Here is a 26,877-nt window from a genome sequence, read left to right as displayed (position 1 = left end):
TGCATAATGTATAGGTAAGTCATCCCTACTGCAGGCCTTTAACCCTAAGGCTGAGTGCACTATATCCTAAGTGTGGGCTGATCAGCTTGAGCAGATATACCCTTCAATGTCCATTCTCTTCTGAGATATTGTAAGTTCACAGGGAAGTCAAAAAGAGTAAATGGGCTGGATACTTGTCAACACGGGTTTCCTTGCTCCATGATGGCTTCACTCATTTTTAAGGTGTTTGGTAACAAACATCTTGTCTCAATGAATCCTAACTGATGCCAGTGGTGGACCTATTAATAAAGTCCCACAGACGACCCTTTTAGAAGGTCCCCTAAAAACCTACCAAGCACTAGTGTGGTCTTTGACTTGTTTTGCCAGTCTGCCATGACCAGACATGTTTCTGACCTCATGGGGTGAGAGCCAGCACTCTCAGAGGACAGAGGCAAAGTCTGCTCTGGGAGGAGGTGCTACACACATCCACCAGGACATGATGTCCACCATGGGTGGGAAGCTTTAAAAGCAATGCTGCCTTTGAAATCCAACCTAGGATCCTCCAGTCAGAGGCGGACTACAAGCCCCCTTTCCTGCTCCACTTTTGGCAGAAGGAAAGGCTGGAAAACTAGTTGGATTAGGAGGAGGGTCCCCACTGAGCCTACACCACGGGCTACAGACGGATCAACAGAGCAGCAATGCACTCTTCAAGGCAGCACATTTGCCATACAGGGCTCCCAATTTTAACCTGCATATGGCTTGATCAGTGCAGTAATGGCTGACTTCACAGTGACCCCCTCCGGAGTCTGGGGTGACCGACTTGAGTCTGCACATGGGTGATGGCCCAATTGATGTATTATCATCAGATCCATTTATAGAAAGTTCCCACTCTTAGGAGTCCATAATACAGCTACCCTCTGTTCACACCTAGCACTTTCTGTGATGGAAACTCCAGATATGGAACAAGACTCAAACACACCTGGAGAATTGCAGCAGTAAATCACATGCAGGTTAGATACACACACTCAAACAGAAATAAATGCACAACAGAGGCACACACTCATACAACAGTAACAGTTGGTTTAATTAAAGAATTTGGCCCACGGACATGATGCCAGAGCAGCCGGTCAGTTGCATTCATCAGATACAGCCCAAACAATGCCTAGTAGTAAGCAACACCCTAGATAACACACATGACACACCCGGCCACCTGTCCCACCTCTGAACGTGAACTCCAGTGGTATTTATGGCCCCTTTTATCAGAGTGGGATCAAGCATCTAAACCTGCAATGTATGTCCCACTGTATCAGTATTTCCTGTCCATAGACGAGCTTCACTTTATTGCACCCACTGTACAATATAAAGCATGCCATGTACCTAGTGCAAAGTGAATACCGGAAGCAACTGTAGGAGATGTGGCTTCTATTACCGGCCATTATCGATAATTAAACATAAACTGTTCCTGGTGTCCAAGCCTCACCATTCTCCTTTTTTATAATCAGAACCTGCTTCAACAGGTGCAGAAGCTGCTTCCTCACACCTCCCTGTGGGGTTCCACTCACCAGGAGCCCCCACTGGACCTCACTCCCTCCAAGTGCGCTCCTCTTCCTCGCTGGGCGTATTGGTTTTGGAAAGCAGGAAGGTCCTGGTGCTTCAGGCTCCAGGGCAGGGAGACTAGCACACCTTAGACCTCAGTCCTAGTCACAAGTAGAGATCTTCCCCTCCTCGACGTGAAGCCTAACTGGCTGCTTGGTAGTTGGAATATGGAGTTCTGATGGTTGAATCATGATTTGTGGAGCCTTTAACTTACCTTTGTTCTAGTTTGTATTTAACTTGATACATCTGACTTTACACTTGGAAAACAAAGGACATTGACAAAAAGCAACGTTTTACCTTTAAAGGGGATATTTATTTCTACATAGTTCTAAAAACCAACAATTAGTTTTAGCATGCCATTATGTGATTGTACAACATGCATGTGAAGTTAAGACGTACAGCGTGGCACATGGGTGGTGCGCCTTAGCTTGCGCTTCTGGGTAGGGGAGTGAGAGAGGTAGTGCAACACGAACATATAACAAGACTAGTAACTCATATCCGCTCCATCTAAGTACATGTTACTATTTCCTCATGAGAAATGACGGCTGGCTTTTGTATATGTGGCCTCTTGTATTTTATGAGGCCCCTCATGCACCCCAGGGGAGGCACAAGTTTAGATGAGGCGTATTAAATCACACAAGGGACTGGTTCAAGCATTTCTACTGCAACTCACGGATTGGAGATTATTTATACTGGGGCATATTTACTAGGAACAGACGCATCTGCATAGATGTGTCAGTTTCCTTGCGTCACCTCCAAATGTCCTTGCGCCACCATGGATGCGCTGTATTCATAATACAGTGCACCATGGCGCAAGGAATTACAGATACATCAGAAATTCTGACGCATCTGTTGGAGGAAAAGTAACGCATTGTTGGAGTTTGTCACAAAAGTGACGCAACTCCAGCAATGCACCAGAAAACATAGGCAGGTCTCATTGAAATTGCCCTGCGTCAATCCTTAAGCCTGGTCTGAGCAGGCGTAGGGATTTTGGCCCAGTGAAGGCGTAGAGTGACACAGTGAAATCTTGTAAATTTCACTGCGTCACTTCTACGTGGCTTGATGCATGGGAACGCCCACCCTGCATACATTATACATGGCGTAGTAGTCATGTGAAGCAGGACTTTACAACGTGACGCATCTCCCTAGATGTGTAACGTTGTAAATGAACTGCAACTTTTACGCCTCCGCTGAGTCAAAAAAATGCCGTAACGGTGGCACAAAAGTGACGGAAGGGGCTTGTAAATCTGCCCCTCAGTATATTGTGAACAACCCTCCCACAGCACCTGATATTAAAGCCATGGGAATTACTGTGTAAGAAAATGGCCAGTTTCCAACTTCTGCTACTATCAGCCCAACTATCACCCCAACCATCACTCCTATAACTATGCCCTTGATCAATTGGTCTTTAGCAGCACATGCTTTACCAGGAATAAAATGTCCCCCATTCTTGACCTCCATTCGCTTTATTATGTTGATCAGCTCCATCACCTGCTGGGTGTTTTCATCGCCTGTCGCCTTGTTGTTAAATGCACAGTAACGATTCCCACATTTTGCAATGAGCTTCATGAGACGTGGCTCAGCTTCATTCACAAACTGATCGATTGATTTATCTCCCAGGTCCTCTTTTCGGGTGAACACGATCACCATGTGCTTCAGCGCTCCCCTTCCAAACACGCTTTGAATCCTTTCGACAGACTGCTGTTCCTCTTGGCTGAACCGCCCCACCTGCAGGACCAGGACTATGGCATGTGGTCCTGGACGACAGCGCTCCAGACACTCTCTCATATCGTTCCTCACTTCTTCTTCAGGTACATTTCTGTTGAAGAAACCAGGAGTATCGACTACTACAAGGTTCCTTCCATTCAGATTGCTGGTCATTGCCTCACACGTCAGGGTCACTGAATTCTGAGAAGCCCTGGACAAAAACGGCTTCCCACCAAGGATGGAGTTTCCGGTGGCACTTTTTCCAGCTCCTGCACTTCCAGTGAGTATAATTCTCAGCTCTCTGCCATTAGTCCCATAGTTTCTGTAATCTGCAAAGCAAAAAAGATCGACAATCTTATTGTTTTATCTTATTTAAAATTTTTATACACTGCTCCTGCACCAGGAAAACTGAAATAAACAAATACACCAGTACAATAGACTAGAGATAATTTTGCCACCTAAAAATATCCTCTACTAAAGTGCTGTCAGTTTGTTTGTGAAGCACCATGCATTTTCTATGTGGGGATAAGACCGTCCTTTCATTTAGTTGTTTCTCATTTGGAAGGGTGTCACTTTTCCTCTGTGTACCATTCTGAATAAATTGCCTGGGTTTGGGCCACCATCTTGGGACTCTGTTTATCTAGCCTGTCATTTGATTAGCTGGTGGAATATACATTGGCTGCCATCTACACAGCATTAATCCTATTTTTGGCAGTTCTGAAAATCTTCAAGTCCTACATATGGTAAATACAGAGGGTCTCATTTAAGAGGCCCTACCTGCACTTTTGCGCCACCGGAACCTCACTGTTCAGACGTTCCAGTGGTGCAATGTGCCAGTGCCATATTTATAAGGCCACATAAAGCCACATTACATGGCTTTTGAAGGCCTTATAAATATGTGCCCCTTTCATGCAGAAAACTGTGTGAAAAGGGTGTTCCATGGATGTTGCTGGGTGCGTTCCCAGTAACATCCATGGCTTTTTGACACTGCCCCAGATTTATGAGAAATCGTAAGTCTGAGGCAGTGCCATTAACGTACGCCCCAGGGAAGGAGTAAGGGAGGTGCAACACGGAGAAATATCTTTATTTCTCCTTGTTTCTCTCTTCCTGTGTGTGCTGCATTCTGCAGCACACACAGGAAGAGAAAAAAGTCTCTGGTGATTGTTTTTGTGCTGGAAGGTTTCCCTTCCTGCACAAAAATAATCATTCCCGCAAGGCAGGCACCCTTGCACCATGGTGCAAAGGTGCCTGCATTGGCGCACGGCAGCCCATTGTGCACTGGTGCAGGGGAAAAGGACAGGAATGCGCCATATCTAATAGATACAGCGCATTCCTGCCCTTTTCTTATGCCAAAGGGCAGCACAGAAGCAAGGTCTGCTGCGCTGCCCGACGGCAAAACCTCATAAATGAGGCCTAGAATGTTCTCATCGTTGTGCTTTTCTTAACCCTCGTCACTTGCAATCTCCCGCACTGCGCTGGCATCACACCACACCTGAAGGAGCCCACTGGCTCTCCATTCACAAACGAAAACAGCTCAAACTCCTCACCCACACGTTCAAGGTACCACACAACACTAGACCAGAATACCTCCATAACTGCATCAGCTTTTACAAATCTTTGAGACACCTCTGCTCATTCTTACTCATACTTCTACACATCCCATGCATACAGAAAACAGATCAGGGGCAGTATTATGCAAAGTGCCCTGGGGCGCAAAGAGCATTAGCGCCCACTTTGCCTGCCTCCGGGCCACTTTGGTACTATAGAAGGAGATGCAGAAGATTGTGCAGCCCCCTTCTGTAATACAGATAGTGCGGGGGCGCACATAACACCAGCGTTATCCTCAGAGGCGTGGCCCCATGCAAATGAGGGAATCTCTTTGCCTCTGCACCCATGCCGTATAATAGACGTGGGGCAAAGGTAAAGAAGCTATCAGGGGGCGCACTCATAGTGCACCACCTAAAATGTGGCTCACTGTCAGTGCGCCCCCTGATGGCAGCCCTCTGCATGGGGCATACAGGGGTCCTATGGACTCCCTAGACATCTCCTTGCAGGTGGGTGCAAGACCTCATTGCACCCTCCTGCAAGGGGATCTCTCACCCCTGTTAAAAATGTTGCATGAATAGACATTTACCTTGAAAAAGACAAGAGGCGATTTTCAAAACAGGAACAGTTGTTTTAATTAAACACTTCAGCCAGCTCCACAGTTACAGAAGCAGGTCTGAGGACTGTCTCAAAGTACAATCAATCCGGATGAGTTTTTATACATTTCTTTGGGTATCATAAAGTGCTTCCGACGATCCTTTTTTTAGTACAGCTTCAGGTGGGCCTCAACCATGTATGTACACAAAGAGGGCCAGTGAATAATGTGTCCAGATGTCTGGCATGGAGATATGTGGTCACTGCGTACATATGTATGTTGTGTCCTGATTAGCTGTGTGTTCCATACTTAACATGGACTCTGACTTTATGGTGTTTCGGGAATGTATGCACCCCTCTGGCCATGTGTGCTTTATGGGGGCCAATGTCCCTGGACCATTGTGGTGTCACTGCGCTTATCTGGTAGATTGAACTGAGTTTTCTGATAGCGTGTTTGTCTGATGGTTACATGCCACCTCACCTGTGACCTGTCAATCAGTAACCTCAGGCCTATATTGCAGAGCCTGCCTGACCATGTATGTAGTTGAGGTTGAATGAGAGTTTACTTTGGGCGAATTTGATAATAGTGATGCGATTTTGTTCTTGTATGCAAGTGTTTCATTATAAACATTTTCATCAATTTCATCAATATTAACATTCCCCCTCGAGTTTACCTAAGCCATACTTCATGACATTCATATTTTTGGGGACTTGTTGTTCTTCAGTTTTGACTGTTACTACTTTCCTACTTACTTGTATTCTGCCCAATTGGAGGACTGTGTTTTTACAGCAAGAAATGCCCATTTGCAGAAAACCACACAAAACCAATAGAAATATGAAAACGGTCAGCAATGACATGCAGAGACGGGTCAACCACCAGGGGAGCAGGAGAATCAATATCCATACCACTGCTGCTCAGGGCACTTCCCTCCTCACGCATGTCTCCTTGTAGATGGTGCTATGCGTGGATGGCAAGAGTTAGAGTCCCAGGGACACGGCAGAACACTGACATTAGGTGATGCTGCTAGTTGTGCTGTTTGAAACTTGCGCATTCTTTTTTTTAAAGTAAAATGCTGATGCTATTGCTGAAAGATCTTAAATATTTTACTATTGTACAACCGTCATTGCTGTTTTAAATATTTGTACGTTGCACATGCAGAATCTCACCTGTACCAGATTACCCCTTCGCCCCGGTCCGACGCAGCTAGTGCCGTTGCGCTGTCGTACTTTACAATTTGGGACCGCGTAGGAGGCAGGGCCCTACCCCTGTCTATCCCGGTATTAGCGAACCGCGAATGGTCAATGCTGTATGTACAAGTGCTTTGTGTAACGTTTTAGCTATGAATGCACTATGTATACGTTATTATACATCACTACGTGGGTTCCATCTTAGAGCAGTGGCCATCTTATGGTTGCCCTCACATAGGCTACATAATTATGAAGCAAATACGGGCATTTTAGAGCACATGGGCTTTCCTTTGACTTTTCTGTGACCTAGGCAGCTTGGCTCCGCTGCCCCAGGTCAGTCCGGTCTCACAAGCTCCCCGTCCTCTGGCCACCTGTGATTAGCATAAGGGCTTGACACACCATAAAGCCTTTTCATCCCACACAAGCCTCCAGCTAATCTCTTTCGCACCTGACTGTTCCTGCTTTATGGCTTGTTTTCCAAACAGGAGATGCTCATGTTTATTGGGGCCTATCGATATCTGATGTGGGATCTGAGCCTTGCTGGGTAAATAATTGCGGGCTGGCTTAACTGGAATGTGGGATGGTCATCATGACTCTGCCTTTTCGTTTGTAATGTATACACTTCTATGACCATATCATAAAACAAAGAATGTGTGCCTGAAGCAGAATATTTTGTATTTAAGGAGAAGCCCGTTTCTGTAATTTTTAGCAGTCTCCTGAGAACATACACGCTGCTGTACTTCTAGGATACCTGTAATTGGTCTGCAGCCAATAAACTGATCTTTGACTTCACCCAGAAGACTCTGTGTTTCTGTAGGTCTGAAACAGGAAGAACCCCGAAGTCATAGGGTGTGTTCCCCTGCACCGCTGGGCTTAAAATACCCAGTACTTCAGTTGGTACCCAACTCGGCGCGATTTCAGCGGTACCGGTCCAAGTCAGAGGTTCGTGAGGAGCTTCGTGTGGAAATTCTGGAGGAAGGCCGCCACTTTATCGACCCCTGCATGTCGACATGGTCCAAAAGTCTTTTCTGCGAGGTTCTCCGCGTCCCAACGGCTACGAAGGACTGCTGCCCTGATTAATCGCCCTGTTTTGGACCCTTGACGATTTTGGTAGAGCGAAACAATCGAGAGAGTCTTCTGGTGACGCCATTGATCATCGATATTCAGTTAAGTATAAGTGGAGCATCTCCCAATTTGTTTGGTATCCTTCGGGATCGCTTTGATTTGGAGTTTGCAAACGCCAAAACCAGAGGACTTGTGTATTCACGAGACTATCGTAATCGATAATCCTTTGAAGTTTGGAACTAGACTAGTGAGCAAAGATGCCTGGTGCTAGTGTATTTGGTAGATTGTTTTGTTTGGGTTGTGGAAGGGATTTCCAGTTAGAGGATTCATGTCCGGTTCCTCCAATTGGAACTCCAACTTATGAGCTTTATGTAAAACATGGCGTGGGCCCCATTGCATATAATGAAGTATGGATCCGATACACCAGAAAGGACGGTGTTTTAAAATGGCCCCAAAATGGTAGTTTCGATACAGATATCTTAGATAATTTGGAAATTAAATTGTTTAAAAAGAAAGCCCGGCCGGCGATGTTTGATTCTTTCCGCCTATGGCGAAAGGAAGCCAAACAGAAGGAAATTGAGCTAGCGAAAAGGGATAAGAGAGAAAGAGGTATGTCAATGATGCAAGCAGCTGTGCAATTTAAAGAGAATGAGGAGGAACAAATGAATGAACAGTTACATATACAGCGCAAACTAGGGATTGATAAATGTTACCCTGTTTTGTCACCCCTTGTGCAAGATGAAACAAAAGAGAAAGAGAAAGATTCCCTAATGTCCCATTTGCTAAGTTCGCCAGCCCCGTATGCGAAAAATGCCACAGCGCCTCCACAGCTTGTAAATGCGCAGCCTCCAGTAAATATGCCGCAAGCCTTCCCACAGCCGCCAGGTCCTCCTCAGCCGGCTCCTATCCCTGCAGTGCAGCCCTCTCAAGGGCCGCCAGTTTTGTTACCGGTTACCCCCGCGCTTCCTGCGACTTTGCCTAGCACGCCAGCGGCTTCCCCTGGTGCTCCTTCTTACACTACCCAGGTACCTGTATCTGAATCTGTTTTTCTTCCCTCTATCTATCCCCCAGTTCTCGCCTCAACTTCTCCTTCAGCACGACAATGACTAGCTAATGTAGTTACTAGTTTAATGTCGCCTCTCTTTGGGTCATCGAGTGCGACTCCTGGTTTACAGCGTAAACAATTGCGTAGTCAGCTGCCTGGTCCCGACGAGAAAGAGGTGTTAGATCATCTGGCGCGTAGGTGGATTGGTTTCCCTTCACTCTATGATGTGGAATCAGTTGTTAACGTTTTTCACCAATGGGATGCCCCAAAGCAGAGGTATGTCTTTGATAAGATGTGTGAATTCCTCTGTGAGGAATTGGAGGATAATGGTGCAAACCCAAACCCGCAGGAATTGTGTCGAGTGCGATTTGATTTTGAAACATTTATAATTGTGGGCCCCAATGTAGATAAAGCAGTTGCGACTTTACTGTCCCTCAGAAATGGGGATTGTCAGCAATCATTGTTCGAACAGGAATTCCCTGTGGGGAAGAAGGGAACAGCGCGACAATACCCTATGAGAGAAGTCCCTCCTGTATGGAAGGAAGCCGTTGCGGCTGATGCCGCTAATGGTATTGCTGCTATGCCAGCGTGTTTGGGTGCATGTCCCTTGGAAACGTTCTGAGGTCTTAGCGCTTAAACAGACATTGCCTGACCCCCGTAAAAACCCTACAGGTTATTATAAGGAGTTATCACAAACTGGAGAATCATGTGTAATGAATCTGGCTGACATAGACATGTTGTTTGGGAATGTTGTTCCACAGCCTTTATGGGGATCCATTCGTAATGTAGATCACGCTGCAGAATTGGGTAACACATGGGCTAATATCATTGCTGCAGATGCTGGCCAAGTTGGTGGCGCGAAACCTGACCCTTTAGTAGCAGAACTCCCTGGTCGAATTATTACCTACATGAAAACTATAATGCCTGCGATGCGCGTAAATTGGGATAAACTATCCGCATGTAAGCAGAAGAAAGATGAGACAGTGTCTGATTTCTTTACCAGGTTTTAAGAAACATTTATCGACCACAGTGGTCAAGACATGAGTACTGAAGGTGGCCAACGGTTATTTGTTGATAAATTTGTGCAGAATCTACTTCCTGAGCTATGTAAGAAATTAAAAGATTCAGAAAGTTCTTGGGCTGTTTCCTCTTCAGCGCAAATACTGGCTACTGCACAGTATTATGAAAATAGAGATAAAGATGAAAAAGATAGAACAGACAAGAAAACGAAAGAACTGAAAACGAAGGTCCTTTTGCAGCAGGCCTATCCGCCACGTGGAGGACAGAATAATTATAGGCAAACACAAGGTGTCTATCACCAGCCCCAACAATTTCAGAATAATCAGCAAATTAATGGGTATTATCAACCACGCATCCCTGTAGGTCCCAACCAATGTTCGTATTGCAAAGAGGAAGGTCATTTTAAATATAGTTGCCCTAAATTAATGCAGCGTAACTGTAATGCATATGGCGCAAGAGGTAGAGGTGGTCAGCAAGCTCCTAGAGGTAGGGGGCGTGGAAATGTTCCCCAGAACGCGCGTCCTCTTCCGCCTCAAAATGCCATAAATAGCTTTGATCAGCAAGCCAAAGCGACTGGTAATACAGCTCAGTACTACAATAATGATTATTATGCAGAAGATGGCAATGTAGAAGATAATGATTACTAGGACAGCCGTAGACAGAGAGAGGGAGTTGTTTCAGTGCCAGTGGATCAGAGCGGACCTTATGTTAAAGTAACTACAGCAAATGTAACGGAGCCCTTTCTGCTGGATACTGGTGCTGCAAAGAGTTCAATCATGCAGTCAAAACTCCCTGGCGCGCCTTTGTCTGGCGAAATGAATGTTTCAGTAGGTTTTTCTGGCGCCCCAGTTAGGAACCCGCTTTCTAGTCCTATGTCTCTTTCTGTTGGACCCTGTGAGCTAAAAACACCGGTCATTCTAACAACAGGTTGTGGTGAGAATTTGCTAGGATTAGATTTGCTAAAAAGATTGCATGCAACGCTATATTGTTCTCCCTCAGGAGTACAACTTACATTAGGTAAGAAAGTGATTTCCCCAATGTATTTGTCTAAAAATGCAATGCCACCTGAATTGTCATCCCTTCCGGATGGCCTTTGGGCTACTGGTCCCAATGATGTGGGTCTCTTGGAAATACCGCCATATGTGGTAACTTTAAAGGCCAATGTCAGATTGCCACGCATTCCCCAGTACAAGATCTCCAATGAAGGTCAGAAAGCATTGTTAACAATTGTCAATGATTTGATTAAAAAGGGTGTAATTGAAGAGACAAGAGGCAACGTTTGCAATAGTCCTGTTTTACCTGTCTTAAAACGAACGGACCCTTCACAGCCACCTGTTTACAGATTTGTGATTGATCTTAGAGAGGTTAATAAGATTGTTGTGCCACAGTTTCCAGTTGTCCCTGATATAACTGCCTTGTTAACCATGATTCCAGCCTCTGCAGCATGGTTCTCAGTGATCGATTTAAAGAATGCTTTCTTTAGCATCCCAATTGCAGAGGAGAGCAGAGACATTTTTGGCTTTAGTTTAGGAGGTCGAAGCTTCCGCTTTAAACGCGCTCCCCAGGGCTACTGTGAAAGTCCATCAATATACAGTCAGGCTTTAAAAGCGCAGCTTGATGCACTTGTTTTACCAAGTGGCGCTATCCTCATTCAGTACGTAGACGATTTACTGATCGCCGCGGATACTGAAAAGATTTGCAAAAACGCTACCTTGTCATTGTTGCGTCATTTGTCTGCCTTCCATCACAAAGTGTCTCTCTCAAAGCTGCAATATTGTCGACAAGAAGTGACCTACTTAGGTCATCTCTTATCGAAGGAGGGAAGGAAACTGACCCCAGAAAGAATTCAAGCCATTGCACAGTTGAGTGTGCCAAGAACACAGAGAGAAGTGCGTGCTTTCTTGGGCATTACTTCATACTGTAGGCATTGGATTCCCAATTTTTCCTTGTTGGCAAAACCTTTGTTAGCATTAACATGCAAAGACACACCGAATCCTATCCCATGGTCTGAAGAGTGTCAGAAAAGTTTTTGGGAATAGCGCAATGCATTATGTTCAGCTCCTGTGTTGGGTACCCCTGACTACAGCAAGCCTTTTACACTGTATGTTCATGAGAAAGATGGTTGCGCATTATCAGTGTTAACACAGCCTTTTGGCGACAGACCGGGCCCATGCGCATATTTTTCATCAACCTTGGACCCTGTAGCGCGGGCATTGCCAAGTTGTCTGAGAGCCACAGCCGCTGCAGCTATGTCTATTCGACAATCTGCTGGACTAGTAATGGATAATACATTGATTGTTATGGTTCGACATGCTGTGGACACATTGTTAAACAGGACCAAGACACAACACTTAACTAGTGCACGATTATCCGGATATGAGCTGACACTGTTAGCAAACCATATACACATAAAGAGATGCAACACGTTGAATCCAGCTACACTATTACCAATTCCAGCAGACCTAGATGAGATTGAGCAACATGATTGTCTGTTCAGAACAGAAGAAGAGACGAAAGGGAGAGTAGATCTCAAAGATACTCCCCTGACTGAGTGTGATGGTACTTTATGGGTGGATGGTTCGTGTTTCAAGCTCCCGAATGGTGATACGACTGCTGCATATGCTATCACTACTTTGCACACGATTGTGGAAACTGCACGTGTGCCACAAAATTCGGCTCAAGCAGCAGAATTGATTGCCCTTACGAGAGCATGCGTGTTGTCTGAAGGAATGAGAGTGAACATATATACGGACAGCCAGTACGCCTTTGGCGTGGCTCATAGTTTTGGGCGATTGTGGAAAGAACGTGGGTTCCTGACTTCGCATGGAGCTAAGATTCAGAATGGCAAGTTGATGAATGATCCCCTTGAGTCGCTGACCCTACCGTTGCAAGTTGCGATTATGAAATGCAGTGCGCACAAGAAAATCACTGATGATGTTGGTCGTGGTAATGCGTTTGCTGATGAAGTCGCGAAAGAAACAGCAAAAGATGTGAAGACTCGAATGTATGTTGCAGGCCCTGCAAGATGGGTTGTTGATGTTGGAATGTGTGAAAACACAATAGAAAGTGTAAAGTCCCTTCAAGCTGAAGCCACAGAGAAAGAGTTGAGCAAGTGGAGAGAAAGTATGGGTAAGTTGGATGAGAATGGTTGTTGGGTTGATTTGTCAGAACATAGGCGATGGTTGTTACCTGATGCATATGTGCTTCCAGTGGTTACGATGGCACATGGAATGGCACATATCAGTACGAAAGGAATCTGTAAGTTATTGGCTCCAGTATGGCAGAATGCTGGAATTCCCAAGTGTGCAGAGAATGTGGTCAAGAATTGTATGGTATGTTTGAAGTACAACCCTGGTAAGGGAACTCCAACTCCAGCTGGTCATTTTGCGCCTCCATCATATCCATTTGAAGTTTTGCAGCTAGATTTTATTCACATGGAAAGGTGCAACAACCTGAAATATGTATTGGTGGTTGTTTGCGCTTTTTCAAAATGGATAGAGGCCTATCCCCTAAAAGATAATACTGCTCTATCCACAGCCAAAGTCCTTGTGAAATAATTTTTCCCTAGGTTTGGAATGCCAAGAATGGTGTGGAGTGATAATGGAAGTGAGTTTGTGGGTAAAGTGATGAAGAATGTGTGTGAGGGACTAGGTATAAAGCAGAATTTCCACGCTGCAAATCACCCCCAATCAGCTGGATTAGTAGAGCGCTACAACAGCGCTCTAAAACTTAAATTGGCCAAAATCCAGGCAAGCACCGGTCTTAAATGGCCAGACGCTCTGCCTTTAGCACTCCTATCCACAAGAATGACCATACACTCACAAGTGGGACTTAGTCCTTATGAGGTCGTTTTTGGCCGCCCAGCCAATGTATGGGGTGTGCCAAGACCGACAAAATTCAGTGAAATCGAGCATCCAGTACTGCTTGATTACTTGTATGATTTGACGGCTAAATTACGTGTTTTACATCAACAGGTGCATGATACTCTTCCTCAGGCCTCTGAAGCTCCTGGACACCCTATCGAACCTGGCACGTGGGTCCTCGTGAAAAATTTCCAGCGGAAAAGCAACGATGAGCCCCGCTGGATTGGCCCTCATCTCGTACTACTGTCTACAAGATCAGCTGTTCGAGTAAAGGGGAAGAAGAACTGGATCCACGGCACCCACATCAAAAGGATCCCTTTGAGTCTGCCGTATGACCAGTGGGTCCAGGAGGGTATCGCAGACTCTGAAACAGACACTGTACCTCATTTTGTGCCGTTCAGTGATGCACGCATAAAAGGCACAACTTCAGCACAACAGAGTGACGATATTTTGCAAGAAGCTGTGCCACCGTCAATTCGATTGGACACCACAGAGCCTGAACTCTTGTTTCAGAATCAAACAGTACCTGGCCGTCTCCACTATAATCTAAGACCAAGGCCTATGGACAAATAAATATTCTTTTCCTCACCTTTTATTTTTTGATAACCAGAGCTCTCCCATCTGAAGGATTTTTGTTTTTCGAACCACCATCCGGGTTCAGCTGCAGGGTCGCCCTGCCAAGACTTTGGGGTACAGGCCGAAGACGTTAGGTCAATGGTTCTGGTTGGTCTAGGGCGTTCCCTGGACTAACAGACGTACTCCTTAGCAGAAGAAACTCACCCGCCGCGAGCGGCACGATTAGAGGATGGAGTTTTTTAAGATGGAGAGATCCGCTGAGGAAATGAACTTTAAAGCAAGACTGTGTAAAATAATGAAGAGCAAACATTTTGTATTTTTATGTTTGTTTATATTATGTAGTACGGTAGTGTTTACTGTAGGATTTGTATTCTTCTCCTCTCAAGAGCCCATTGCACCCACTGTACAGCCTATGCCTCCTTCTACTGTCTCCTCACACTCTTTTCACCCTCTGCCTGAACATGAACAAGCCAGACGATCAGAATTTGTAAACAACTCGTTTATTCAGCTCCTGCACCAGCACCAACTAGTCATGAATACAACCAATTGCTGGGTGTGTGGTTTAATGCCACATACCATTAACAAGGGTATTCCTTATCTAGTGCTGCCGTTTAGTTACAATGGATCGTCATGGGCATTCCAGACCATGTTTCTCTTTGTCCTAGATGCCTACTCCCCGCTACAACCGCGTTCCATCAGACCTAGCACCAATAATAAGGCCTTAATGAAAGGAGTTGCCGATATGAGCAGAGATATCGATGCATACTCATCTATACCCAAGGAGGAACTGAGAGCTTATGTAGGGTGGAACACAACGGGGTATAGTATTAGTCTGGGTGAAAGACAGCGAAAAATCTCATCCCCAATCTGGGTCGTACCCCACATAGGTCGGTTCTGTTTACAAGGTAATGGTCAGAATCCAAGAGCTCAACTGGGGAGAAGTGACTGTACTGAGACGTACACTTTTCCGTCACAGTTTTCCCCTGCGTTTTTGGCTGCCAAGGGTACCTATTTTGTCTGCAATGACCGAGCATATACATGGTTGCCCCCTGACTTCTCGGGCACATGTTATATTGCAAGTCTGCTACCGCCAACATTTACTGCCGCCTCTGACTATCACAAGACCAGAGTTGTGAGAGGCGTGATTAGTAAGCAGGATACTGCCGGTTAGGAAGCGGGAGACTTCTTTTTGGGTTTCCTGCCGTTTTGGGGACCTATGGTCAATAGTAGGAACCTGAGACAACTGACTTGTGTGGTTGAATCCACTGTTAATGTTACGGCTGGTGCCCTTGGTAATTTGACAGCTGAGCTCCAAGCGGATAGCCTCATGACTTTGCAGAACCGCATGGTTCTAGACGTTATACTTGCAGACCGCGGTGGGGTATGTAAGGTTATCCAATCCAGTTGTTGCATTTTCATACCAGATAACGCTCCAACTGTTTATCAAGCCATCTCCAAACTACATAAAATATCTGAGTCCATACACGTGGATAAAGGAGATTGGTCACTGGTGGGGTGGTTCTGGGAACTGATATCTGCTTGGGGTTGGAAAGTTCTGATGGTCATTGGAATGATCTTAGCCATCCTTTTCCTGTTCTGTCTGTGCATACAGTGTGCTCCTGCGATATGTGGCCTCTGTGCTACATTATGTGTAAGGAAACCTGTATCGAGGGATGAGCTAAGTAATAGGATGATGCTACAGCAACATCTCCATGACTTCGTGAATATTGACCTAGACTCGGATTGAAATAAGTATAGTTATTGCCTATGTAAGGGCAAAAGGAGGGTCTGTCGTACTTTACAATTTGGGACCGCGTAGGAGACAGGGCCCTACCCCTGTCTATCCCGGTATTAGCGAACCGCGAATGGTCAATGCTGTATGTACAAGTGCTTTGTGTAACGTTTTAGCTATGAATGCACTATGTATACGTTATTATACATCACTACGTGGGTTCCATCTTAGAGCAGTGGCCATCTTATGGTTGCCCTCACATAGGCTACATAATTATGAAGCAAATACGGGCATTTTAGAGCACATGTGCTTTCTTTTGACTTTTCTGTGACCTAGGCAGCTTGGCTCCGCTGCCCCAGGTCAGTCCGGTCTCACGAGTTCCCCGTCCTCTGGCCACCTGTGATTAGCATCAGGGCTTGACACACCATAAAGCCTTTACATCAAACACGGGCCTCCAGCTAATCTCTTTCACACCTGACTGTTCCTGCTTTATGGCTTGTTTTCCAAACAGGAGATGCTCATGTTTATTGGGGCCTATCGATATCTGATGTGGGATCTGAGCCTTGCTGGGTAAATAATTGCGGGCTGGCTTAACTGGAATGTGGGATGGTCATCATGACTCTGCCTTTTCGTTTGTAATGTATACACTTCTATGACCATATCATAAAACAAAGAATGTGTGCCTGAAGCAGAATATTTTGTATTTAAGGAGAAGCCCGTTTCTGTAATTTTTACCAGTCTCCTGAGAACATACACGCTGTTGTACTTCTAGGATACCTGTAATTGGTCTGCAGCCAATAAACTGATCTTTGACTTCACCCAGAAGACTCTGTGTTTCTGTAGGTCTGAAACAGGAAGAACCCCGAAGTCATAGGGTGTGTTCCCCTGCACCGCTGGGCTTAAAATACCCAGTACTTCAGCGCAGAGGGCTTCTTGGGAGTTCCAATCAGGGCAGGCACTTCCAGTAGGGGTCAGCGCTCTAGTTTTTCCGCTCCCCACAACTATTTAATTTAATGCTTGAGGGCAGCGCAGCGGACACGGCAGAACCCTGACATCAGGTGTTGCTGCTAGTTGTGCTGTTTGAAACTCGCGCATTCTTCTTTTAAAAGTAAAACGTTGCTGCTATTGCTGAAAGTTCTTAAATATTTTACTATTGTACAACCGTCATTGCTGTTTTAAATATGTGTACGTTACACATGCAAAATCTCACCTGTACCAGATTACCCCTTCGCCCCGGTCCGACGCGGCTTGTGCCGTTGCGTGGAGGGCTTCTTGGGAGTTACAACAGGGCAGGCACTTCCAGTAGGGGTCAGCGCGCTAGTTTTTCCGCTCCCCACCACTATTTAGTTTAATGCTTGAGGGCAGCGCAGCGGACACGGCAGAACCCTGACATCAGGTGTTGCTGCTAGTTGTGCTGTTTGAAACTTGCGCATTCTTCTTTTAAAAGTAAAAGGTTGCTGCTATTGCTGAAAGTTCTTAAATATTTTACCCTTGTAAAACCGTCATTGCTGTTTTAAATATATGTACGTTGCACATGCAAAATCTCACCTGTACCAGATTATCCCTTCACCCCGGTCCGACGCGGCTAGTGCCGTTGCACAGAGGGCTTCTTGAGAGTTCCAATAAGGGCAGGCACTTCCGGTAGCAGTCAGCGCGCTAGTTTTTCCGCGCCCCACCACTATTTAGTTTAATGCTTAAACGCACGCAGCGGGCGTGCCGCCGGCACCAATGAAGGCGCGCCAAAGGCAAGCCCATCTGCGCCCGTCCGCGGCCGTCAGGGGCTAGGGGCGGCCCACTATGCCCATTTTATTTCTTACTCAGCAACTGAACTGAGACACCTACAAGCAAACTGGCCCATCAACTCACGCACAAAAGCCTATCTGCATACTACAGGGATTTTCAATCCTAGAAACTTTCTCCCTGATCTCTCTGCCTTACCGTCCGAGCAGCGCCCGCTGGCCAAATCTAAAGAAACACCTGACCCTATTACTCCCCTGCCCCAGGAAAAAAGGACCCTGGTATTTAGCTACTTAAATACCCGTTCATTGGTCAAACACCAACTAGAAATATTCCAGCTACTCGACTCCGATAAACCTGACATACTTCTCCTGTCAGAAACATGACTTACAACCGAATCCGTACCTGATATCCTGGCAGCAGTGCCTACGGGTTATTATATACTTCAGACCAACAGACCTTCGGGGAAACCTGGCGGGACTGGAGCTCTGTAGTCTGGGATCGAAACCGACAATATATCCCTTTTAGCCCTCGCCAGCCCTTGTCGCCTTAGGCACTTGAACTCAGAAATCATTTCTGCATAGATACGGGATCTTTTCCTTACCGGTGTGCCGCTCGGCAGGATTCCCCCGTGTCTGAAGCAGGACCTCGTTGGATGCGACCCGCCGGACGCCCGGGTTCTCGCCCACATCGACGCTGGCTGTGTGTGGCCCCCAAGTCTGAGGCCGTGACCGGAGGCAGCCCCGTGGTGGATCTGGCAGGTCTCCGATGCCTGGTTTGGTACGTGGACGGCGCAAGTGGAGGACGCAGCGCTGGGGGCATCGTGGGAGGCCGCACTGCTTGCGCGAGGATTGTGGCGGCTGGGTAGCCCACTGACGTGCTTCGTGGCGGAGTCAATGCTAGAATTGCAGGTATTTCCCCTCCTTGTGCCGCAATTCAGGACCTTCCCCCTCGGGCTCCGGTATCGTTTTGCTTTTTCCTTCTCTTCGCTTTGCTTTGCGCAGGCGGCAGCACGCATCTTGTTGGGCCCATTTCGGATCCGCTGGCTGAAGACAGTGTGATTTATCTTCATGTAATCGACTCGTGAGGCGAAACGACCACATAGCTTCCCCATTGGTTCATTGTTGTGCTGGACATATCGAGCCTACCTAGGCAAACGTCGCATGACGCCTTAACTTTCATAGAGCGAGGCGGGGTACAAGGAACCGGCCCTGCTGATCGCCTATTGTTTATTGGGTAATTTGCTCGTTTTACCCTACATTTTGCATCATGGCTAAGCCACCACTTTGATTACTCTGGGTTACAGCAGCTTTTGCTCTCCTCAAAATGGCTGAGAGGGTTGTTCTCTCTTCACAACAAGCCATGACCATAGACATAGGACCACCTCGTTTCTCACATGACTAAAATAAAACAAACAAATGACTAACAACTACTACCTATGGGAATAGACAGAGGACTGCAACCAGTGAGTCAGGAGTATGGAAAGAGTGAGAGGTCTATACACTTGAACCCTAATTATAAATGGTCATTCGGCAGCCATCTTGGAACGCCTCGCCTACTAGTTATATCAATCTTTAGCTCTTCCGTGTTTTCTCCCTTTGATTCCCTATACTACCATATCATAGAGCCAGATATGGCCATTTTTCGCTGAATCCTCCCACCCTCCACCTTAGGTCCTTTTAGTACAACTCCTCTCTTTACCTTTCACACTCGCTGACCACCCCCCCACTTCATAAAAAAAAAAAAAAAACATTTCAAACTTTCCTTATTATCCTTTGCCTCTTTGACCTCACCTCTGCTTTTCACGCCTCTCCCCTCCCTTCTCGCCTCCCTCCTTCCATACGTCTCTCCACTTGGGTTGGACGTCATGGAGCGTGCAGGTATACACACCTACAGCATCATTTATCCCCCTAACCTATCTAAACAATCAGCCAAACGCTTCAAGCATAATTTTATTAAACTTCACCCTGAAACGCTCTTCGCGGACCCTTATTTCTCACCTCATACTGGAGTCACTACCACAGACTTCATTTTCCACACTAAACGAAGAGCCCTATGGAGACAAGCATTCCTATCCTCTCTCACGATCTCCTCCACTAGGAAATCAGCACACGGGACAGCCTTCGTTACTTCCCCCTCCCAACTATTTCATGCGTCAGCGACCATCACCATCTACAATAATGGCACCATCCTCATTCAGGCCTCGGATCATAATCTTAATCTCTTAGATACCATCTTCCCCATCATTAAAAACCGGGTGTCTATATCACAGCTGCCTTCTCAACCCGCCCCCCGTGGCATCTCTGACCGGATTAACCCCCCCATCCTTACTTACAATATCTCCCCTACTCCGCTTGGCTCCAGTCCCTCCCCCACTAGACCTACCCCCCTCCCCCACACTCAACCTACACCCCTCTCCCACACTCAGCACTTAACCTCACCTTCAACGCCTATCTCGTTCAACTCCCCTGCCCCACTCACGCCCCAGTCACAACTGACACCTTTGCCTTATAGCTCTCCCCCCCCGTGCACCCCTCCCATCCACACCCCCCCTGGCACGGCACCTGACCCACTAACCCTACTACTGCCCAGCACGAATGCATCAACCTATATGCCCCCCTTAGCTGAGGAACCTATTCCTCTGAAGCCCTCCGCTCCTCTCCCCCCTCACAATCTTTATCCCGGTGACACGTTCTCTTCCGCCACCTCCCTATCGCAAGACCCGGCCTCACCGGACACTTACTCCCTTCAACACGGTCTCCCTCCTCCACAGAGACTGCATGATAATATTGTCTCACCCCACCCCCTCTCGGATACTACTCCTCTCTCTGAACAAACCACCCGCCATCCTCTCACCATGCCTGCACAACAGGCTGCATCCACTACTTTGCATCCCCCCACTCAGCCTCCCTCAGTCACAACATACCCCCCTATCTCTCATTCAGCCGCATCAGATCCCAGATTAGACGAAATTATGATCACCTTGCACCAAATTAAAGCGGAGCTACATTCGTTCAAGATGATGCTGTCGAGACATTTGTTGCGCTACACGCAATCTAAGTTCTATAAATCACACGAGCACCTGGACCTCATTCCTCCTGCCTCCAAAATGCCCCCTCCCTGTTGGAAAACAGTTCCTTCCCACAACGCTCGTACACGCCCTCTTCGCACCTCCAATTTGCTTTCGGAGAGCGATCTCATCTCTCTTCTGCACTCTTACGAACCTCCCCCCCCCCATCTCACTTCCGCCCTCTCAGACAACCATCCCGACTATCCCCCTCAACCCTGGCAGACCCGCCACACACAACAGAAGAGTCTCTGCTAATAACCTTAGAAGAATCCTTGTCCCTCAAGACCCCTCTTCTTCCCTCACTGCTCCCCATCTGAAATGCACTCTTCTAAACTGCCGATCAGCCTCTAGACATGCTGCCGACATAGCTGACCTCATCATCTCACAGGATCTTGACATCCAATTTCTTACTGAAACCTGGTTAACAGACTCATCCACTCCGCTCCTTGACATCCTTGTACCACCGAACTATGACATCATTAGACTCGATAGATCGGACAAGATAGGGGGTGGCATAGCTTGTATACATCGCAGCAGCATCACCATAAACAGAGCCATTTCACCCTCTTTCCCATCCTGCGAATACTTATGCCTAAACATCTGCTGCAAGGGCAAACCGGTATGCTCACTCCACATCATCTACCATCCCCCAGGTGACAACCTCCTCTTCATCGAACACCTCATGGAGTTGATCTCCGCTAACAACGGGCGTCAAAACTCCCAAATATTCCTAGGTGACTTCAACCTCCATTGGAATGACATTAATGACTCAGGGGTCAACAGCTTCAAAAACTTCCTGGATGATCTAGCCATCATCCAATCTTGTAGTAGCCCGACTCACAACAAAGGATCAACCCTTGATCTCATTATCTCCAAAGCTGACGTCATCCAGGTGGATTCGATCCAACCATGCGACTGGTCGGACCATCAAATTATTGCCTTTCACATCAAAGAAACCTTTAAACTCAACTCATCGCAACCCACGAAACCTAAGATCTGGAAAAGAGACTTGAAAAAAATCAACCCCAACTCACTACCCGCCTCCAGTTATCACCTGCTCCAGCCCCCTGTAAACACCTCAGACGTCCATGTTCTCACAAATCACTATCTCAACGCCATGACCTCGATAATTAATGAGGCAGCCCCCCTGCAACTTAAGAGAGCTCCCATTAAAGATTCCAAGCCCTGGTTCAACGCTCTACTTAATGAGGACAGACGAGCCCTCAGGTCCGCTGAACGCAATTGGAGAGCAGTCCCATCGGCTCTCCACCTCAATCTCCTTAGGAAAAAGAGAAATGCTTACTACAAAAAAATTAAGCACACTAAAGCTGACTTCTTCAGCCACCAATTAGACCAAGCTAAGAACCGGCCCAAAAAACTCTTCGAGCTGGTCAAAAATCAATCCAAGGAAGCTCCCCAACGGGCTCGAGACCTAGCTCGCCCACATCCTAATTGTCAAGAATTCTCCACCTTCTTCAATCTGAAGACTGACAACATCATAAAGGATCTCCTTAATGACAGAGCACTACACACTGCCCCTCATCCAGTAACCACCCCCTTACCTAAACCCATCACATGTCACCCCCCCGCCAAGGCCTGCCTTAAAAAGGAGGCAGCCTGGTCTTCCTTTGAGACGTACACTGAAGACACACTAGGCAAGATTCTCAACAACCTGAAACCGGCCAATCACTTCACTGACCCTCTCCCGGCCAATGCAGTCAAAGCCCTCTCTCCTTGGCTTCTTCCACTCTGGACCAAAATCATTAACAGCTCACTCCAACAAGGCTGTATCCCGGACTCCCTCAAAGTAGGCCAAGTCTCACCTATTCTAAAGAAACCCACTGCTGACCCTACCGACCTTAACAACTACCGCCCCATTTCCAATATCCCCACCTTGGCCAAATTGTTGGAAAAATGTGTTCTCCGACAACTGACCACTCACATAGATCACTTCAACCTACTAAATAAACACCAATCAGGCTTCAGAGCGGGTCACAGCACTGAATCGGTCATGACACACATTCTTGATGATGCGCTACAAATCCTTGACCAGAATGGTGCGTGCTTACTCATCCTACTAGACCTCTCATCAGCCTTTGATACGGTCAAACACCAGAAACTATTAGACCTACTGGAGCATAGGATGGGTCTGTCTGGCACAGTGCTAGAATGGTTTGCATCCTTCCTGCATAACCGTACACAAAAATTCAAGGTTAACAACGCGCTCTCCAATTCCTCTCCTGTATCTCTGGGGGTGCCGCAAGGGTCCGCACTTTCACCATCCCTATTCAACTTGTTCATGGAACCTCTCACTGAAATCCTGCAATCATCCAATGTGCAATTTCATATGTATGCGGACGACACACAACTATACCTCAAGATCAATTCCATCGAAGACATTAATATGCTCAACTCCACACTCTTGATCACCCAGTCTTGGTTATCAGAAAACCATCTCAAACTGAACGCATCAAAAACAGAATTCCTCCTCATAGCACCACCGGCCAAGATCCGTTTAATGCATGACTTGATCAAACAGCTCACCGCGTTCAACATACAACCAACTATCGTGGACTCAGCAAAATCCTTGGGGATCACTCTCGACAACAACCTCATGATGCAAAAACACATCAGTAACGCCACTAAGAGAGCTAACTTCCAGATAAGTATCCTAAGGAAACTGAAACCCTTCCTGCCAGTAGAGGACCTCAAGTTAGCAGTACAAGCGCTAGTTATCCCTTGTGTTGATTACGGAAGTGTCTCCCTGTGTGGCCTCCCAAAAGCTGCAACAGCACCCTTAAGAGCGTCGATCAACGCTGCAGCTAGACTCATCACTGGCTCGAAAAGAACTGCACACATTACCCCGGACATAAAATCCCTGAACTGGCTTCCTTTTGAAGCTAGAATCCACCTAAAAGTGGCGTGCATGACCCATAAAGCCTTACACCACAGCTCTCCCAGCTACCTCGCGCAGAAACTGACAGTCTCTGGGGGTTTAAGGTCCTCCAGGAGCACTGAAAATCTTTTACTGAAACCCCAAAGGTCCAACAAAAAGAAAACTTATAATCGATCCTTCTCGGGGATGGCGCCCAGAATTTGGAACGCTCTGCCCCCCGCAACCAGACGGAACGCCTCCTACGCCGCTTTCAAAAAAGAAGTCAAAGCGTTTCTCATGGCTAAATTTACATGAGCTCTTTCTCCTCAGACCTGAGTTCTCCTGTTTCCTGTTATAAAAGACAGCACCAATCTTTAATCCTCCTACTTTATGTGCACCAACTATGCTTTTTTTTTTTCATGATTGTTTACCTGCATATTTCGTATTGTTCTACTTACATCCAGCTGTTATGTAAAGCGCTCTGATATCCGCAAGGATCTTGTTCGCGCTCTATAAAACTTTCTAAATAAAATAAATCACAAGCGCAGATTTACCACTATGGAAGTCACTGGCATACCTTCAGTTGACAGCCTCATTTTAAAATGTGACTCTCCTCACTCCCCTTTCATCTGCGCTCTCTTCTACAGACCCCCACAATACATGCCCTCTTTCCCTCAACTGTTAGGCGAAATGATCTCCCAACTAGTCATCAATAATGCCAAAGTTATCATCATAGGAGACTTTAATTACTGGCCCACCGACGTAAAGGAGAGCACCAGCTCGTTAGAATTTACTGACCTCCTGTCTGGGCTAAATTGCATCCAGCAGGTACAAGCCGCCACACACATCAAGGGACACATTTTGGACCAGGGATGGACATCCAACCTGAAAATTACACTACCCTTAATTTCCCCCTGCCTATGGTCAGATCATCACATTATCTCCTTTTCCATGGACTGCACCCCCCCAACAAAACCTCCCCTCCTGGGCAACCACCTGGCTATAAACTGGAACCGGGCCAACATTGGCGAATTTTACACTTTATTAAAAGCCTCCCTCCCTGATGAACAGGATTCCCTAAGCAATCAGGCTACTGGCATCAAGCATTGACTCGAGTCAGCCAGTAACATCATTGCTCCCTTTAAAAAATCCAAACTTAAACGTCCTCACGACACCCAACGCTTGTTCTCCGACGAGCTGAAAATAAAGAAATTAGCACTTAGACAAGCCGAGAGCAGTTGGAGACGTGACTATATCCCTGAAAAAAAAAAAACACCTATAGAATTCTATTAAAAGACTATAAAATTTCCATCCTCCAGACCAAGACAATGTACTTTTCCCTGAAAATTACTAACTCAGCTACCAAGACTAAAGACATTTTCTCCATGGTCGACGAACTATCACAACCAGATAGAGTAATTGCTAAACTGCTCCCCTCTCAATCACTATGGGGCATATTATCAAGACAGGCGATAAAATTATCACCGCTTTAGCGGCAGAAAACTGCCGCTAAAACGGCGATAATGGACTTGATAATATGCTCTTTGGAATTCCAATTGAAGCCCATGTTAGATGTGAAGGACGTCTAACATGGGCTTCAAATGGAATTCCATAGAGCATATTATCAAGCCCATTATCGCCGTTTTAGCTGCAGTTTTCTGCCGCTAAAGCGGCAATAAGTTTATCGCCTGTCTGGATAATATGCCCCTATGTGACTCCCTAAACGTGTATTTTATGGAGAAAAATGCCACCATCAAAAGCAGAATCCCCCCTCCCGTCCTTTCAACAAACCCTCCGATCTTGTTCAATAACGCCCAGGTGCTGAATCAAATACCTCTGTGTTAGACCTGTCAGCCCTAGGGTGGTCTCCAATTCTATTTTTGATCGTGCCTCATTTTTTTCCACCCTCATTTTTATGTTGGACTAGGTCTCCGGGCGCCTTTTCATTGCCAATCAGTGTTAAGGTGCAGGTGCTTCCTTCTCCCAAGATGGCTGCCACAGACCCCTGCTACTGCAGAGTGGTCTTTATTAGTAGCACCCTAGCTGCCAGGAGCTGGCTGGAACCCCACAACAATGTTGCGACACCAGCCCGCCTTTTTGTCCCATAGGTAGAATGGGGAAGCTCCTGGAATGTGCTGGAACATTCTAGAAGGGAGGTGTGGTTTTTACTTTTGCCGCCTTGGCTAGAGGTCACCTGACCTAGGGCTACTTAAGTGAGGGAGGGAACTTTTTCTAGTTAGTTGGCCAGTTGGGGTAAAGCAGAGCTGGAGAATCCATGAAGGAGTTTTAGGCAGTAGGGCCTAACCAGGGACTTATGCCTCTGAGAGTGACAGGGCTTAGTTGCTGCCTCTTAAGTGAGTGAGGGATCCTGTGAAACCCACTGATCTTGCCCAGCAGTAGGAGGACCCAGGGAACCTCTGCCCAGCCTGACTAGGAAGGACCTAGTTGCCAACTCATTCCCTACCCCCCAGGAACAGAACCCCAAGGGCGCCAGTATCATCTGCGCCACAAGTACTGAAACCTGAACTTTCATGACACCAAACTGACTACTGAAACGTGCTGTGAAGATTGACTGCCTGACTGCTGGGGATCAACCAGGTAACAGCGCTGTGTTTCCCGCGCTTCCCAACCTGGCCTGGAATCCCCTGCCTGGATCTGTCATCGAGCGCGGAGCTGGCCGAGCTCCGGCTTAATTTGTGACCCCCCTGGTGCGAGGACCAGCAGCGCGATCACCGCCGCGGCCCGTAGGCCTCAGGGACGTGTCAGGGCCGAGTCAGGGCCTGCGGAGAAGCCCGGGGCCCCGCCGCTGCCGTCCCAGCGTGAGGTGGGGGAGAGAGGATCCGTGACGTTTCCCGCGCCGTTGCGCGCAACTGACGAAGGGCCCGGAGCGGAGCTGAGCGAGGAGACTAAGGTAACCCCCGGGGGCTGGGAGGTAGCGCGGCCGTGTGGCGGCCTGAGACTCGCCCCCCCACGCTCCCCGGAAGTCTTGGGAAGGCCCGGTGCGCCCCCTGCCGAGTGGGAGCGACACCGCATGCAGAGACTGTGATCCCCTCCGTGGGATTTCCCTCCGTACTGTGAGTTCCCCCTCCGTGGGATTGCCCTCTGTACTGTGAGTTCCCCCTCCGTGGGATTGCCCTCGGTACTGTTGAGTTCCCCCTCCGTGGGATTGCCTGTAACCGGGGACTGCCGTCCGCGTGACTCCCCGTGCTCAATGCATTCTATGTCTAAGTAGCGCTGAACCTTCAATTGTATTCACCAGTGCTCAATGCGTTCTATGTTGAAGTA

The 26,877-nt window shown here is 47.1% G+C and overlaps 1 protein-coding gene across 4 annotated transcripts in view; it reads right to left on the bottom strand.

Moving 5' to 3' along the window:
• Positions 1-1,862: 1,862 nt before the first annotated feature.
• LOC146829972 (GTPase IMAP family member 9-like) overlaps positions 1,863-26,877 on the bottom strand; it is a 93,971-nt gene continuing 68,956 nt past the window's right edge. For all 4 annotated transcript variants that reach the window (XM_085604001.1, XM_085604004.1, XM_085604002.1 and 1 more), the window contains one exon: positions 1,863-3,611. In XM_085604001.1, coding sequence (XP_085460127.1) covers positions 2,830-3,611 — 782 coding nt within the window. In that variant the 3' untranslated portion in view covers positions 1,863-2,829. The remainder of the gene's footprint in view (positions 3,612-26,877) is intronic.

The sequence above is a fragment of the Triturus cristatus genome, chromosome 5_1 (assembly GCF_964204655.1).
Source record: "Triturus cristatus chromosome 5_1, aTriCri1.1, whole genome shotgun sequence".
NCBI lineage: Eukaryota > Metazoa > Chordata > Amphibia > Caudata > Salamandridae > Triturus > Triturus cristatus.
Note: the sequence above shows the minus strand (reverse complement) of the source record. Positions and strands in the feature narration are given on the sequence as shown.